This window comes from Mobula hypostoma, chromosome 5 (assembly GCF_963921235.1).
Source record: "Mobula hypostoma chromosome 5, sMobHyp1.1, whole genome shotgun sequence".
Taxonomy (NCBI): Eukaryota; Metazoa; Chordata; class Chondrichthyes; order Myliobatiformes; family Myliobatidae; genus Mobula; species Mobula hypostoma.
In genome coordinates, this window is record NC_086101.1 from 144,054,667 (window position 1) to 144,071,817 (window position 17,151).

Consider the following 17,151-nt stretch of genomic DNA (forward strand, 5'->3'; position numbering starts at 1 on the left):
CAGGAACAGTTATTACCCCTCAACTATCAGGCTCTTGAACAAGAGGAGATAGATAACTTCACTCACCCCATCACTGAATTGTTTCCACAACCTATGGACTCATGTTTAAGGACATTTATTGCTTATTTATTTCTTTTTTCTTTGTTTTGTGTTTGCATAGATTGGTGTCTTTTGCACATGACTTATTTGTCCATCCTCCTTGGTTTTTCATCGATTCTATTGCATTTCAAAGATTTACTTTCCACAGCCACAAGAAAACAAATGTTAGTGTTGTATATGGTGAGATCTACGTATGTACTTTGATAATAAATTTACTTTGAACTTTGTAGTCATGATGGACCCTAACGTTAGATTCTGACAATACTTGCAATATATCCACAATGTTGGTACAGGCAAAGAAAACCTTAGGAGGAGACACACAAGACTGCTGATGCTGGAATCTGGAACAACAGATAAGATGCTGGAAGAACTTGGTGAGTTAGACAGCATCTGTGGAGGGGAATGGATTACCGGTATTTCAAAACACTCTCAACCCCATTCTTCTGCCTTCTCCCTGTATCTTTTGATACCTTTAATAATCAAGAACTACTTAATCCTCACTTTAAAAAAAAACAATGATTTGGCCTCCACAACTGTCTGTGGCAATGAAGTCCATAGATTCACCACCCTCTAGCTAAAGAAATTCCTCAACATCCCTGTCCTTCTATTCTGAGGTTGTGTCCTCTGGTCCCCTGATTCTCTAATTATTTGAAAACTCTCCCACTATTTGAAATATCCTCTGAACATCCATTCTGTCTATGCCGTTCAATATTTGGTAGGTTTCAAATGGATCCCCTTCATCCTCTAAACGGCAGTGAGTGCAAAAGGAGTGTGTGGATAATGGCAAGTGGAATGGATGAAAGAGAGGAAAGAAGCAGGGTGATAGGGTGCTGGTGTAGGTATCCGAGCAATTGGATAGATTAGGAGGCACGTGCAAAGGAGCAGCCATAGGAGGATTTGTACAATAGTATAATCTATTAAGATAATCTAAATATCCTTCCTTATGCCATTAACTTGTGTGACTCAACAGTCCTAGATCTAAAGTCATGGTTCTTCTGGTTGCAGAGTTAGTGCCTACGCTGGTGGCAACAATTTGAAATGAATTTGCTTAAGTAAGCCTACTTGGCAAAGACACTCATCACTTTGTAGCATTGGCCCAACTAGGTCAGAAGTTAATGATTGTGGAGTGCTCAAAGAAAAAAGGAAAGCATGTGGAAGCTTGCAAACAGATTATATATTTATCCTCATTAGCTGGTATTCATTCTCTTTCCAAAAATGAAATCATGCAGAAATACCACAAACAGCATCGGCTATGCCAGTTTTTTTTTAAAAACTGTCTGATGACTCATTGCAAACTTCAACACAGATCTTTGTTTACTTTATCTCCCAACACTGTTCATTCAGCCCTTATCTTAACTAGCTGTTGCTTTTAAAGTGATTATGACATGTCCAAAAGATGCTTGTTGAAGATGAATTCTGGAACTGTTCCTTGTTATACTTGACACTTAAAAGCATTTACTGAATAGCCCTATTTGGTTTAAATAGTTTTGATGGAGTCAAATCTGTAATTCTGAGAATTAAGACTATTAACAGTGGGCTGATATGTGTAAAGAGACTATTAAAGTTCAAGTTCAAGTTTAATTATCATTCAACCATACATGAATATAGCTAAACTAAACAGTGTTCCTCTGGGCCAAGCTGCAAAACACATTTCCAACAGCACACAGCACACTGCAAATAGCACATAGCACAAATACCACATATGGTTATGATTTCAGAAAAACATACATTCACAAAGAAAAATAAATAATGTCACTCAAGTTCCTGAGTGGCGTAACTGTAGATTGCCCTAGTCCAGGTTGTTCTTCTGCTGAGCAAACACTGGAGAGCAGTACCAACAGGCTTGGCCAGCCCTTGAATCAGCATAATTTCAGGGCACCATGCAGATGTCCCTGCTCTCTCCCCTAGCTGGCTGCAACAGGCAACTGTGTCCAAGGCAAACCTGTGGCCGAAGCCTAATCCTTGTCACAACTGCTCTCCTGCTGTCGGTCTCACCAATGAATGGTCTCGCAGTGTTGTACGATACCAATGTCCAATTGGGCCTTCTGAGCCCAATAAAAATGTCCAAAATAATACTCATTCCATTTGTTGAATCGCACAATAGTACACAACAAGTCCAGGCAACAACACAACAACAATATGCAATAAGTCCAGCTCTATTGCTATACCAATGTTCAACAGGTTCTTGCGATCCCAATTAGATTGTCCCAAGAGGATCACTCCCTCCATTTGAATCACTTGCTCTGTTTGTTGGATTGCACACCATCTCAGCACAGCAGGCCCAGGCATCAACATATCAACAATATGCAATATGTCCAGCTCCATCTCTATCGGTCAACTTGCTGATGGGATAGTTCTGCAGTACTTGATGTTCTTAGTATCTAGTAGAGATTCTCAATGGCAAAAAAGACTCAAGACAAACAAATGCACTGTTAATTGGACCTTGAATGGCCGCTGCATCTGAGCGTAACACCATCCTACCAGAAGGTAGCATAGCATGATAATATTAAGAATATAAAGAACATATTCAACAGGAGTAAGCCATTGAGCCAGTTCTGCTAATCAGTAATATTATGATTGGTTTTCTATTAAGGTCAAAGTCAAGCTTGTTGTCATATGCACAAGCACAGGTGCAACAAATAGCTTTATGCAGCATCATCACAGGCACATAGCATCAGATAATCAACATTCACAAGAAAAACAGAACAATAAATTGTACAAGGTTATACAAGAGAAAACACAATTTGCAGAAAAGAAGCCAAGTCTGTTGTTGTGCGAAGCGACTAAAGTGGTCATGGTGTTACTATACTGATGAAGTGGCTAGGATTGTGCTGTTTTCTTGGAGACCAAACAGTATCTGTTCTTGATGTGGTGGTGTACGACATTGGGCTTTTGTACCTCTTGCCTGATGGTAGCTGTAAGAAGGTGGCATGGCTCAGATAGCTGGGATCCTTGATAACAGATGTGCCTTCTTAAGCCAGCATTTTATGGAGATTATATATATATATATTTATTCCTGTTCTATTCCCAGGTTCTTTGAATCCTATAAAGCCTCCATATATTATTACACTCAAACACTGTTTCGGAGCCAGAGATGAAGCAGAAGAAACATTTTGGCCAAAGCTAACTTTTTTGTGCCAAGTACAAAGTACATAGGTCCCAAATTTCATCGTGCTTCATGTGACTAGCAAGGTTAAGCACACTGCCTCCTCTTGTTACAGCTGCCACCTGTATGTACTCCCAATAGCAGTAGCTCAAATCAACCTGGATTCTGTGTGCTGCCCAGACCCACTCCCTGGCCCCTCAGATCTTCTTGAGCCAGATGTTGAGGGCAAATGAACTGATCCCATTTACTTGGTGTTCTCAGCAAGAAATAGACCTCAGGCAATGGTTGAGAGCCTGTTTCCAGAAAGCAAAGCTAGGGATTGAAATCTGTTTCCTATCAAAGTCTGTGAGATTTTGTAAGTTTTTAAACTTACTTTGATATTCAACTTGCTATGAATAATTTCTTGAATATGTTAAAAAATGAAAATTAATAGAAGTAATGAAATGTGCCATTGTGCCAAAGGGAGATACAGCACAGTATCAGGCCCTTCAGCCTATCACGTCCATGCTGACCCATCAACAGCTCATTTACACTTATCTAAAACTGTTAAAATGTATAAAAAATATCTGAGTTGGTTTATACAGGGAAGTGGTATTGAGTAATGAAATCAGCTATGATTTTCTTGATATAATAATAATAATCCTAATAACTACTTTATTGAACCCAAGTGGAAAAATCTTTTGTTACATTAGCAACATTTAAAGTCATACTTAGCAGTGTACAGACTTAACCAATAATAACGTACAGAATAATGATGTACACAATAATAATTTAGCAATGTGGAATAATAATGTACAAAATAATCAAACAGAGACTATTGCACCATGATGTGTGTTCTCCTGTTGCGCAGAGACGAACTGTTGTATATACCTATTGCATTTAGTAAGAAAGATTTTCTGTAATAATCCTTGTGTCAGCGAAGCTGAATGAGTCTGTTCAAAAGGGTGCTCTGCTGCTTATTCAGTAGGTCATGGAGAGGATGTGCCAGATTGTCCATAATGGATAGCAGTTTGTTTAGTGAAACAGAAGCAGGAATATGCTGTTTAAGTCACCGGACTTTTATTATAAAAATGATCCATGTATTATAGACAGCAGGTGGTGTGATGAAACCAGCTGGCATTTTCTAGCTTCAGGTGCCATTTTTGTGTATATCATTGCTTAAGCAATGAGAAGAAGTGCAGGAGTGAGATAGATTGACTGGTTGAGTGGGTTGCAACAACAATCTCGCATTTAGCTTCAGCAAGACCAAGGAATTGTGGACTACAGAAAAGGGAATTGCGGGGGGGGGGGCGGGGGTAGATACACCAGTCTTTATTGAGGGGTTAGTGATGGAAAGAGTGAGCAGTTTCAAATTACTGGGTGTCAACATCTCAGGATATATCTTGAGCCCAGCATATTGATGCAGTCACAAAGGGGGCATGCCAGGTGCTATGGTTCATTAGGAGTTTGAGGAGATTTGGTATGCTACCAAAGACTCCTGCAAATTTCTACAGGAGAGCATTCTGACTGGTTGCATCACAGCTTGGTATGGAGGTTCCAATGCACAGGATTGCAAAAGCTACAGGGGTTACTGACTCAGCCAGACCCATCACATGAGCAACTTTCCCCACCATCAAGGATATCTTCCAAGCGCCGTGCTTGAAGCAGGCAGCACCTGCCATTAAGGACCTTCACCTTCTTCTCATTACTACCATCGGGGGTGGGGGAGATGGGGGAGTAGAAATGCCTGAAAACTCACACTCAGTATTTTAGGAATAGCTTTTTCCTTTCTACCGTTAGATTGCTGAATGTTCCATAAACCCACAAATACTACCTTATCATTCTTTTCTCGTGCTATTTATTAATTATATAATTTATAGTAATTTTATGTCTTGAACTGTACTGCTGCGGCAAAGCAACAAATTACACAACATATGTCAGTGATAATAAACCTGATTGTGATTCTAATTCTAATTCATGCATGTTTGGAGGAAGAATCTTAAAGAGGAGAATGATTGCACTCATCACTAGTTCTATGTGGTTATGCTGTTAATCAAGGTTAATTTCCTATCCCAGTTGAAGGGTAGAAATTAAAATGTATATTGAAGTAGTCAGAAGTGACAGAGCAAAGGAATATGTGCATTTAATATGAGTTCAAAGGGATATGTCAGGCATACTTTTTTACACAATGAGAATTGTGGGTGCCTGGAATGTGCTGACTGGGTTGGTAGTACAGGTAGACATGCTTATATATGTATATTTATGTAGAGAGATATGGACATTGTGTAAGGAGAAAGGATTAGTTTAGCTATGTGTTTAAATGCTAATTCAGTTAGATTGGCACATCATGGCTTGCTCCTGTTCTGTGCTGGTCTATGCTCTGTGTTCCCTGTAAAAACCAATAAAGCAATTGATCCACCCATAAGAACAACATCAGCTGCATCAAAAACTTTTAAAATGTTTAAGTTAGTCACCCAAAATGTTTTGCCTTTGAGTGATTAGTATCTATTGTGAGGAGGTAATGCCGACAATTTGCATTGAGGTAGTAGATAATACCAAAAAAAAAGCAGGTCAAATTTGGATGGCTGTTTAATTTAACTATTCATAATTGTCACTGATCACTACTGTTGCTGTAGGTGCTCGTTAGTAAATGGGATGTAGGAAGGAGACTGTCGATCTCTGAAATCATTTTGCAGCATGCCAGATGTGGCCTCAAAAATCAGGTTCAATTTAAAGTCTGTGCTCATCAATTAAAATATGAAAGCTCATGTCTCTCTATCTTTATCTTCATTTAACTGACTTCCTGGTTGTTTAATGTTCCATTTTTTTGGCATCTTTCTCCCTCTGTTCTTTTTGGCTTCCAGATAATAGTTTTTCTGCCTACGCCTTTGCTTCTTCTGTGGGAAGAGTACATTTTCCCACTCTGTGAGTGATTATATTGCAAATTATTTCATTAAGTTGCCTGTTCTTTCTCTCTTGCAAATTTAGCACTCAGCATACACCTAAAGAGTAGTTTGTCCTTCTGGCTAAGGTTAGCATATGAACATTTATAATGTTTGTATTCACTTACTGCCCATTACGCTGCTAGTGTTTAGGGTACCAATGAAGGTCCCCCATCTCCGTCTGTCCTTGTGTACGATCCAGAAACCAATTTTCGTCTTGGTCTTGGCGGTGTTCAGGGCTTCCTTCATCATGCCAGTAGCTTACCCTCAGTTATTACTACTGTTGGCCACGCAAGTCCCAGGTAGAGACTGAGGAATACCATTGCACACAGATGTAGAAGGATTCTTCATTGCTGTTTCTATAACAATTTTGTTTGACTAGCCAAGGTTGTTAGACTTGAGCTAAGTCCCTGAACCTGGAGACCACTCCTAGTCTGTTCTCTACCCTTGACCTGTTTGGCATGCATGACCCTACAAAGAGGCCCTGACTCCAACCAGTAAAGCTCTCTGGGTCACTGAGGCATGTAATCCTCCAAACCACGACCAGGTTGTGGTTCTTTTGGAGGGTGTTTGTATTAAATTTCATTAATGTTTTGGTTAAATACAAAACTGAGGAATTAAACACAGGTGTATTAAACAATCCAACATGAAATTATATTAAACATACCTACCGTAAACTTGACAAGAGATAATCTCAAGGCTTTTGAATTATTTTTCTGTTTCTACTTTGTTGTACACTTCCCAAACTGTATTGAATTTTATTCCTTTTAGTCTAATTCCCTGCTTTCTTCTGTTTTATTTTCTTTGTTTGATGGAAATTCTATATTTTCTTTGAAATTCTCAGATTAACTTGCTACTGAATTCCATAGTTTGTTTTAGCTTTCTCTTTTAGCCCCTATCAAAGAAGAGAAACCGGGCATATGTTACATCCAAGCTTAGAGTGTTTGTGTGCACTCAGATTATGATCCTCAGTTCAGCTAGGAAGTGAATAAATCAGCATGAATGGCTTGGAGAGATGAGGTTTAACAGGAGAAAAGAATAATTGGGACACATTGGGACCAGTACAGTTTGGCCGATATGTCATGGAAATAGTTAAAATGACACATATGTTTTCGTCTTGTTCTATACTGGAACAGTTCTGGAAATCAGTTTTTTCGACAATTTCTAAAGCACGTAAAATTAACAGTTCTAGTTTAAACTCTCCCCAGTAGACTTTGCAAACCTCCCCGCCAGGATATTGGTCCCCCTGAGATTCAAGTGCAACCCGTTCTTTTTGTACAGTTCACACCTGCGCTGAAAGAGGTCCCAATGATCCAGAAATCTCAATCCCTGCCCCCTGCTCCAATCCTTGAGCCACACATTTATCCTCCACCTCATTCTATTCCTATTGGAAAGGGTACAGAGGAGGTTTACCAGGATGCTGTCTGGTTTAGAGAGTATGCATTATGATCAGAGATTAAGGGAGCTAGGGCTTTACTTTCTGGAGAGAAGGAGGATGAGAGGAGACATGATAGAGGTATACAAGAAATTAAGAGGAATAGATAGAGTGGACAACCAATGCCTCTTCTCCAGGGCACCACTGCTCAATACAAGAGGACATGGCTTTAAGGTAAGGGGTGGGAAGTTCAAAGGGGGTATTAGAGGAAGGTTTTTTACTCAGAGTGGTTGGTGCATGGAATGCACTGCCTGAGTCAGTGGTGGAGGCAGATACACAAGTGAAATTTAAGAGATCACTAGATAGGTATATGGATGAATTTAAGGTGGGGGGTTATATGGGAGGCAGAGTTTAAAGGTCAGCAAAACACTGGGCTGAAGGGCCTGTACTGTACTGTACTGTACTGTTCTATGTTCTATTCTCACTGTCGTGTGGCACAGGCAGTAATCCCGAGATTACTGCCTTTGTGGTCCTGCTTCTCGACTTCCTTCCTAACTCCCTGTAGTCTTCTTTCAGGACCTCTTCTCTTTTCCTACCTATGTCATGGGTATCAATATGTACCATGACCTCTGGCTGTTCTCCTTCCAACTGCAGGATATCTTGGACGCGATCTGAAACATCCCGGACCCTGGCACCTGGGAGGCAATCTACCATCCGAGTTTCTTTACTGCTTCCACAGAATCACCTGTCTGACCCCCTAAATATAGAGTCCCCTATCACTACTGCCTTCCTCTTCCTTTCCCTACCCTTCTGAGCCACAGGCCCAACTCTGTGTCAGAGGCAGGGCCACTGTTGCTTCCCCCAGGTAGGCTGCCCCCCCCAACAGTTCTTATTGTCAAGAGGTACAGCCATAGGGGTACTCTGTAGTACCTGACTCTTCCCCTTCCCCCTCCTGACTGTGACCTACTTGTCTGTCTCCAGTGGCCCTGGTGTGACCACCTGCCTATAACTCCTTTCTATCTCCTCCTCGCTCTCCCTGACCAGGCAAAGGTGATCGAGCTGCATCTCCAGTTCCCTAACTCTGATGCTTAAGAGCTGCAGCTCGACACACCTGGTGCAGATATGGCCATCCAGGAAGCTGGAAGACTCCAGGACCTCCCACATCTGACACCGAACACAGAAAACTGGCCTCACACACATACTTCCTCCTTTCCGCAAATAACACAGGTAGACCCACCTCGCTTCGTCCCGTTACCACCTAAGCCTGTTGAGCCAAAGCCCTATCACTCTGCTGCCCGCTGGATATGGCGGTCTTTTTAAACCTTTCGTGCTCTACTGGCTGACATCACGCGCCTGCGCAGTCTTGCCTGTCTTTTATCCTGAGTAGTAAAAACTGCCTTTGCTCCAGGAATCAGCCGTTCACTCGTAGCCTTCTTGCTCCGAATCCCTGGCATAGACCAGTTGGGCAGGCCAAAGGGTCTGTTTCCATGCTGATGACCCTATGACTCTCAGAATCAGAATCAGATTTATTATCACAGAATTAGATGATGTGAAATTAGTTGATTTGTGGCAGTAGTATAGTGTTAAGCATAAATGACTATAAATTAAAAAAATAAAGAAACTATAGTAACATGCTGATAAGTGAGTCTCATTGTATTGACACTCAATGTAGCTTCAGAATTTCCTCTTTGATTTCTTGAATATTACCTTAAATCTATAGCCTGTAGCTTCACTGAAATGTGGAAACTATCCAGCAGTATGTTTAGGAGATTTTGCATAACTTAAAAGCTGTTAATTAGGTCACCTCTTGACTTTCTGTCAAACTCAATGAGCCAGCCTGTTAATGCTTTGCTGATAGGCACATCTTCATAATTCAGTGCTGCTCTTTGTAAATCTTTTCCCCACCCCATCAGCAAACACCTGCCCATGTGTGGAGAGTCATTAGCCACCACATAACCCACAAGGTTGGAGTGGAAGCAAGTCCTCCTGGATCCTTAAAAGAAGACATCGTTTCCGCATCTTCTTCAGTTTCGCTGTTTTTATTTACAAGTGTAGACATAAGAACTGTAACTACAACTCCAAGTGTAATTTAACTATGATTTGAATTAGGTTAAACATAGCTTCTTCACCTTTTATTTTTATGCCCTTGTGCTGCTAGTGCTTGTAGTCATTTGTAGTCTTCCAAGTTCCCCTTGTACTTCTATCTTATTCAGATTCTTATTTTCCAAGGAACATGTGATATCTTTTTTTTTAAACCGAAATATAATTCCTTAAAATCAGCATCAGAATCAGGTTTATTGTCATTGACATAAATCGTGCAAGTTGTTTAGTAGCAACATTACTGTGCAGGCATAACAGATTACTGTAAGATACAATAAAATAAATAAATAAACATTGCAGAGGAGGAATCGTGAGGTAGAGTTCATGGGTTCATGGACCATTGAGAAATCTCAAAAAGTTCCTGAAACTTTGAGTGTGGGTCTTTAGGCTCCTGTACCTCCTCCCTGATGGAAGTAATGAGAAGAGGATGTGTCCCAAATAGTGAAGGTCCTTAATGATAGATTTTGCTTCGCTTTCTTCAGGCGCCTCCTTATTTCTTTGTATTCTCACCAGGTTGCTGTGCAAATTTATTAACATCCTCTTGCAATAAATTGTAATGTTGACCGTACAACATTGTTGACTGGTGTTATTGATAATTATTTTTTTCTTTCCAGTGTCTGATGTTAATGTAAGTGGTGAACAACAGTAGTCACAACGCTTTGGCTCTCAGTCATTTTCTAGGTAGTGGCAGACTCATACAGCCTTAATTACTTTATATTTCTATTACAGGTATTTCAGACTTGTGGGACTCTAGCCGATATAATAAAATTATACTGCAGTCAAATTGGATAACCACCAAATTTGTGTGCAAAGCACATATGATCATAAGATTGTTTTTGAAGACTAAATGAGCATTTTTTTCCCCTGGTCCTTTATTTCCAGGATAATTTGTTTAGATTTTAATATAGATCATAAGAGATAATTACTGCATTAGATTTAAAGAGAAAATTTGATGAATATTTGTAGAAGGCAAAAAGATGACAGTTATGTTGGAAAGTCAGGAAAATGGGATAAGTGGTTTGCAATTTTAATGAGTGCATTCACTGACTGCCTGCTATGTAAGCCTCCTGCAATTGTGAGTAGAGTGCAGCAGGATTAATGGAAGTTATTGATCTTGTTCATTTGGCATGGGGTGTGTTTGGGGCTTTAAGGAACACTTTCATTTTTCGGAAATCATGAAGGCTGTTAAAATGTGTTTATTTATATCCATGCCCTGTGAGATTAATGATACACGTTAGTGTATTCTGTATTCGGCGGTTTTCTGTAGAGATTAGTACCTATATATTCTTTTATATTTCAAGCATGCTCCAGAAAACAGACTACATTTACAAATGGGGAGTCCATACTCCCAATGTATTGCAAAAACGCATAAAGCTAATGATTAATTTTGGATTTCTGCTTACTAGCAGCAGCAGAAATTTCATTACCGTGCATTTAACATGAGTCAACAGAAAAAAGAAAGATAATAACATTAGGATTATTGGCATGCAGTTTAATAATGATGAGGCAGTTTTATTTTTATCCTGTCCACTATATAAATCATATTAAGTTCTTCATAATTATTGAGTGTAGATATTCAAAATTCCAGAAGTTCAAGGATTCAACTATGTTAAAGCAGTATCTTAAATATTGATTAAACACATTATTTCCATGGATTGTGGAAAATTATGGACAAATTCATTCAATGTCAAGGTATAAAATGAAACCAGTGGGGTAGATGTAGAAAAATTATTTTCATTGGCTAGTGATTGTAAAATAAAAGGGAACATATTGTAAAAGTAGCAACAAGCCTTTCAAGAGTGAAAGTGCAAAGTGTTGGCGAAGCTTTGAATTCTTTTTCAACAACTTTCAGTTTACAGTGGTTCCATTGACAGCTTTACGACTAAAATTAATACCCTTTTGCAAATCAAAATTATTAAGTTATTTGGGGTGTATTCATAGAGCAAATATGATCTCATTAACTGAAAGTAGAGTCTTAAGTGGTTCAGCAGATCAGGCAGCTGGATCTAAGGAGTATATTGTTAATTCTGTCTTTCAGCACACAGATGCTGCCTGATCTGCTAAGTGTTTCCAGGATTTTATGTTTTATATTCCTAGCACTAATAGGTTTTTCTTTGATATTCAGGATTGAAAGGCTAAATATTTCTCTCTTCGGAATGGGTTAACTGCTTAAATCATATTTACAGTGAATATACCCTTTGAAATCTGCCCATAATAAAGTTGTACAGAATTCTAAATGTAGAACAGATTTGTCAAAATGCATTATTCTAGTTAAATTTGGGTGAATGTGCGGGGAAACTAGCATGAAAAATATGAAATATATATAAATTGCACAATTAAACTGAGAATGTTTAATAGATTAATAATCTGAATAATGGCATAGGACATTTTCAGATGTAACCCTTGGGTCTGCTTCCTTGAAACATGGTCAAAAGATTCCAGTTATGTTTTTTTCCTGACTAGCACATTCCTATTCCTGTTGCAAACGTATGAAATGTACAGAAGACTAAGCATATAATTTGGTAGCAAGGACTCCTGGGAGATGGCCCACTGTTGGGGCTATTTTTATATCAACAGCGAACAGCATATGTGTTGCTGTTAAAAAGACACAATTTGTCAGGGCAAGTCTTTGAATTAAATTTGGATACCACAGTTATCATCCAGAATAACAAAGCTCTTGGCACTGATATTCAAAGCAACATTGAGTTATTTGTAACAGCTTTCTGTAAGTATAGTTTTACACAATTAGCTTGGAAGTTTGTTCCTTGTTTGACAAGCAAGTGCCAGAATTATGATCTTTCTAAAGCCAAGACCAAATGTTCCACGGAACATATCATTGAATGTTCTACCAAGTTGGACAAAAGCCGTCGCCAAATGTGTGTGGATGTAATTGGTTGGCAAGTTACTCATGGTTTACAGAACACAGAATTTCAAGAGTGGGCTGCAATTTCATTAATAAGCTGAAACGTGATGTAAGAACTTGTAGGCAGTGCCTTTACCTGGAATCAGACTGTTGTGAAATTCCGGACTTAAAAGTTATTTATACCTATTCAGTAATATGTTTACTGATACTGGAAGCAAGAAAAATCTATCTATTGTGTGCTTTGTTCCACCAAGGCCAAAAATAATGGGCAGTTTTTTGATTGATCAATATTACAAAGAAAAATTCTGCCTACTCTTTCTTTGTTTGATAATATTTGAAAAGTATTGTTTCAGAATACTTTCATTTATTGCTGTCTTTGACAGAGAAAGGTTGAATGGTAGCCTAAAATTACTTGAATAAAGTCCTTAAAATAATATGAATAAAAAGACCTTTAGAAGTGTACAGGCCATCCCCTGGTTAGGAATACCAACTCATAGACATACGAATGAGCTTCCATAATTAAAATTAGAAGTCTGACAGGTGTATATTCATTTGTTCCAATGAAGTATATAACTCGAGCAACACACACAGAATGCTGGAGGAACTCAGCAGGCCAACCAGTATCAAGGAAAAGAGCAAACAGTTGACATTTCAGGCCGAGACCCTACATCAGGATTGGAAAAAAAAAGTCAGCCTTTCACTTCTCTCTCCACTTTTAGTAATAATTCTTTCTAATTAGTCTTATATACTTTGGATTCCATTCATTAGAATGCTGTGGAGATATGGTTCCAATTTCTGATTTTTTTGTGTATTTTCCAATTTAAAAGTTTGACTCATAGATGTGGTAAAAATGCAATCCAGTTTTTGCCCATGGACAAATCTCATGGCAATTACTCAGGACATTTCACTTTAAATATAATTTACTTCATTTCCAAGGGTATTGGTAAACATATGGACATATATATTTGGCAGTTTGGATTGTTTATTCTCTGGAATAGAATAGCTATGTACATTCAAAGTGAAGTAAGGATGAATGATCTTCCCTTGTGTATTTTTTTCAGTAAATTAATTAACGTCTTTGTAAGCAAAAAATGGTAGCTGATCCAATAACACAATTTGTACTCGTACTATGTGAGGAAATGGATATATTTTTATAGGTAAATGTCATAATTGCATCGATCTTAGCTTGCTAGCTGATTTTGAGTTTAGAAGCTCTTGACTAATAGGAAATATTAATTTTGTTTGAATGACCTAGATGCTTTTCTCTGATTTCATATGCAAGTATTGCAAATGGTTTGACTGCATGAGCTCAGTTAGGTTTAACTTACAATGGATTATTTTAATAAAAGAGTGCAAGACACATTGCCACTTCCTCCCTTAACACCATTCAGGGCCCCAGACAGTCCTTCCAGGTGAGGCGACACTTCACCTGTGAGTCGGCTGGGGTGATATACTGAGTCCGGTGCTCCCGATGTGGCCTTCTATATATTGGTGAGACCCAACGCAGACTGGGAGATCATTTTGTTGAACACCTATGCTCTGTCCGCCAGAGAAAGCAGGATCTCCCAGTGGCCACACGTTTTAGTTCCACATCCCATTCCCATTTTGACATGTCTATCCACGGCCTCCTCTACTGTAAAGATGAAGCCACACTCAGGTTGGAGGAACAACACCTTATATTCTGTCTGGGTAGCCTCCAACCTGGTGGCATGAACATTGACTTCTCTAACTTCTGCTAATGCCCCTCCTCCCCCTCGTACCCCATCCGTTATCTATTTATATACACACATCCTTTCTCTCTCTCTCCTTTTTCTCCCTTTGTCTCTCTGACTATACCCCTTGCCCATCCTCTGGGTTTTTTCCCCCCTTCCCCCTTTTCCTTCTCCCTGGGCCTCCTGTCCCATGATCCTCTCATATCCTTTTTGCCAATCAACTGTCTGGCTCTTGGCTCCATCCCTCCCCCTCCTGTCTTCTCCTATCATTTTGGATCTCCCCCTCCCCCTCCCACTTTCAGATCTCTTACTAGCTCTTCCTTCAGTTAGTGCTGACGAAGGGTCTCGGCCTGAAACGTCGACTGTACCTCTTCCTAGAGATGCTGCCTGGCCTGCTGCGTTCACCAGCAACTTTGATGTGTGATGCTTGAATTTCCAGCATCTGCAGAATTCCTCGTGTTTGAGAAAGGACTCTTCTAATGGTGTCCTTGGAACTTAGAATGAGTTAAGACATACTATTAAAAGAGCACACTCGTTATGATGCCCTGATTCTTCACTAGACATTCCCAATTTTCCTTGCTTATATTACAGTGATGCAACAGGTAGTGCTGCTGTCTGCTCCAGTGACCTGGATTTGGTCCTGACCTCTTGTGACATTTGTATGGAGTTTGCATTTTCCCTTTTTGATTGCTTGGATTCCTCCCACAACTGTAAGTTGTGTCGGTTGGTAGGTCAATTGGTTACTGTAAATTGTCCTTTCCATAAATAAGAGAGTGGGATTCATGCAATTGCTTTGGCTGGCAGTGAGTCATGAGGCCACACAATCATTTTCTTCAAAATTCAAAGCACATTTATTATCAAAATATGTATACATTGTACAACCATGAGACTTGTCTTTTTTACAGGCAGCTCCAAAATAAAGAAACCCCTAAAAGAGCCCATTAAAAAACACCATCAAACACCCAATACTCAGAGAAAAAAAATGGTGCAAATAATAAAAGTAAGCAAATAGCATTCAGGACTGAAGTTTTACAGAAGACATGAAGGCAGGCCACAGCCTCAGTTCATTGTAGAGCCAAGTAAATGTTAAGAGAAATATGAAATAACAAATTTTGGATAATTACAAACAATAGCTGCAAAACGTTATCTGCATTAAACATGTCACAGCACATTTCTTTCCCTCTAAGTACCTGTATTAAATAACCAGTGGTCCTAAGTATATATCTGAATTGACATGATGAAATTCCAAAGACTTAGGTTTCTTCCAGCAATGAAAGGTTGATGAATTCATTGCTTAGAGAAGCCTTGTTTTTTTGTATCTTTATAATTTTTACACCAGGATGGCTTTAATTGAAGGTTTGCAATTTTAATGTTTCTACTAGACATTGAATGAAATTTGACTAATAACAAGCAGACAGGCCTTCTATCAGGAGGCACAACAGAATTCATTGAATTTCATTTCAACAGCAGATAAATTACTTCTGGGAATGAATATGAAATGTAAAGGTGTGAGGAAGATTCAAAATGTTGGGTACATGTTATGACATTGCTGTTTCAAATTGTCTTGTACTGCTGACAGGCTAATGTATGATGCAGAAGTCTCTTCTCTCCTACTGTGATTTGGCACCGCTTCAAATTGCTGACTTGAATCTCCTCCAGTATGCCATTTTACTGCAAACATGATTCAACTAGATTCAACTTTGATGGAAGTTACGAAAAGTTAACAGATGTGGAGACCAATGAAAAGTAGTAAAACAGGTCTTTCATCAGATAGAAATTGCCTTCGTTGTGATCATTTGTTTATTAAAGAACCATGATGCAAATACTTAAACCTGTTCTCCCATAATTAACTACCTTTCTGTAACTTTGTTTTAACTCTGATCCTCAGTCCAGGCTATAAATTCATTCTGCATATGTAAGTATTCTACTCTGAGTTACCTGATCAGTTATAACATCTTAAAAATGATTAGAAGAGTCCAGTAAATTAAATAATGAGAAATAAAATTATTGGAGTTAAGGAATTTCTGTTCTTTAAAGGAGTTTCACCAGTCTGTAAACTTCACCATTCTTCTTAAGTTTCTGGGGCTACCTGTTTCATATTCTTCTGAAAGCTCTCTGATCTTTATTTTGTAGCAGGAAACATCGGTTTGATGTTACTAGATCCAGTGATGTGCATTTGGGACTCAAATGAGAAGACTGTTCCGTTCAGGTGATCCACCTGCAACATTGCTGAAGATGTCTGTTGGCTTGGTACCTATTGGCCTCTCAGTCAGGCTGCGGTGCCGTGTTTGTTGTCGGTTGATCTAGTGACATTGACAATCCATTTGGGGTCTCTATGCATTATGACTGGCTGAGACACCACTTGCTGCAATGGGAGCTACGGGAAGGTGGTTCATTGGTGGAGAGGAAGCTCCTGTTGAGTTTCTCATACAGAAGAGAGTTATTCACGTGATGCTAATATCCTTTCCTGGGTTCACACCATTACCCTTTAAGCGAAGAGTAAGTGATTCATTAGGTATCAATAAAAGAGCAGTTGCTGGTTACTGTAGAGATGGAGAATAGTGGTTGCTGAAGAGCATTGACTAGTTTCAAAGCAGAGAATAGTTTTCCTCCCTCCATACGAAGTAAAACTTCACATGTAGATGTCCAGTCTACAAACCCAGGAAAAACTCTCCTGGGATGCCAGATCCTTATGGACAAGTTGAAATGATTGAGTAGTGCAGCACAGAAACAGGCCCTTCAGCCTAGCTGTTGACCCAAGATGTCCATTTGTCCTTTATCCCTCAAAACCTTTCCTGTCCATGAGTATGTCACCCCCATCATGAACTTTATGAGCAAATATATTGAGGAGCGAGTACCAGAGAGGACAATCTAGGTGTTCACAAACCATAAACCATAGATCCATCCTCACTGAAGTCTAGGACTGCAGTGCGCAAATCAGATGTCCCTGACGTTTACAAGAAATCGAGATATGA

General features: G+C 39.2%; 1 protein-coding gene across 14 annotated transcripts in view; it reads left to right on the top strand.

Annotated features, from left to right (window-relative positions):
- The window catches only part of LOC134347065 (nuclear factor 1 B-type-like), a 314,847-nt gene that overhangs the window by 122,442 nt on the left and 175,254 nt on the right, over positions 1-17,151 (top strand). For 11 of the 14 annotated variants that reach the window (XM_063049136.1, XM_063049147.1, XM_063049140.1 and 8 more), the window contains one exon: positions 393-473. The exons of the other annotated variants lie outside the window; for them this stretch is intronic. In XM_063049136.1, coding sequence (XP_062905206.1) covers positions 393-473 — 81 coding nt within the window. The remainder of the gene's footprint in view (positions 1-392; positions 474-17,151) is intronic. 14 annotated transcript variants of the gene reach the window in all.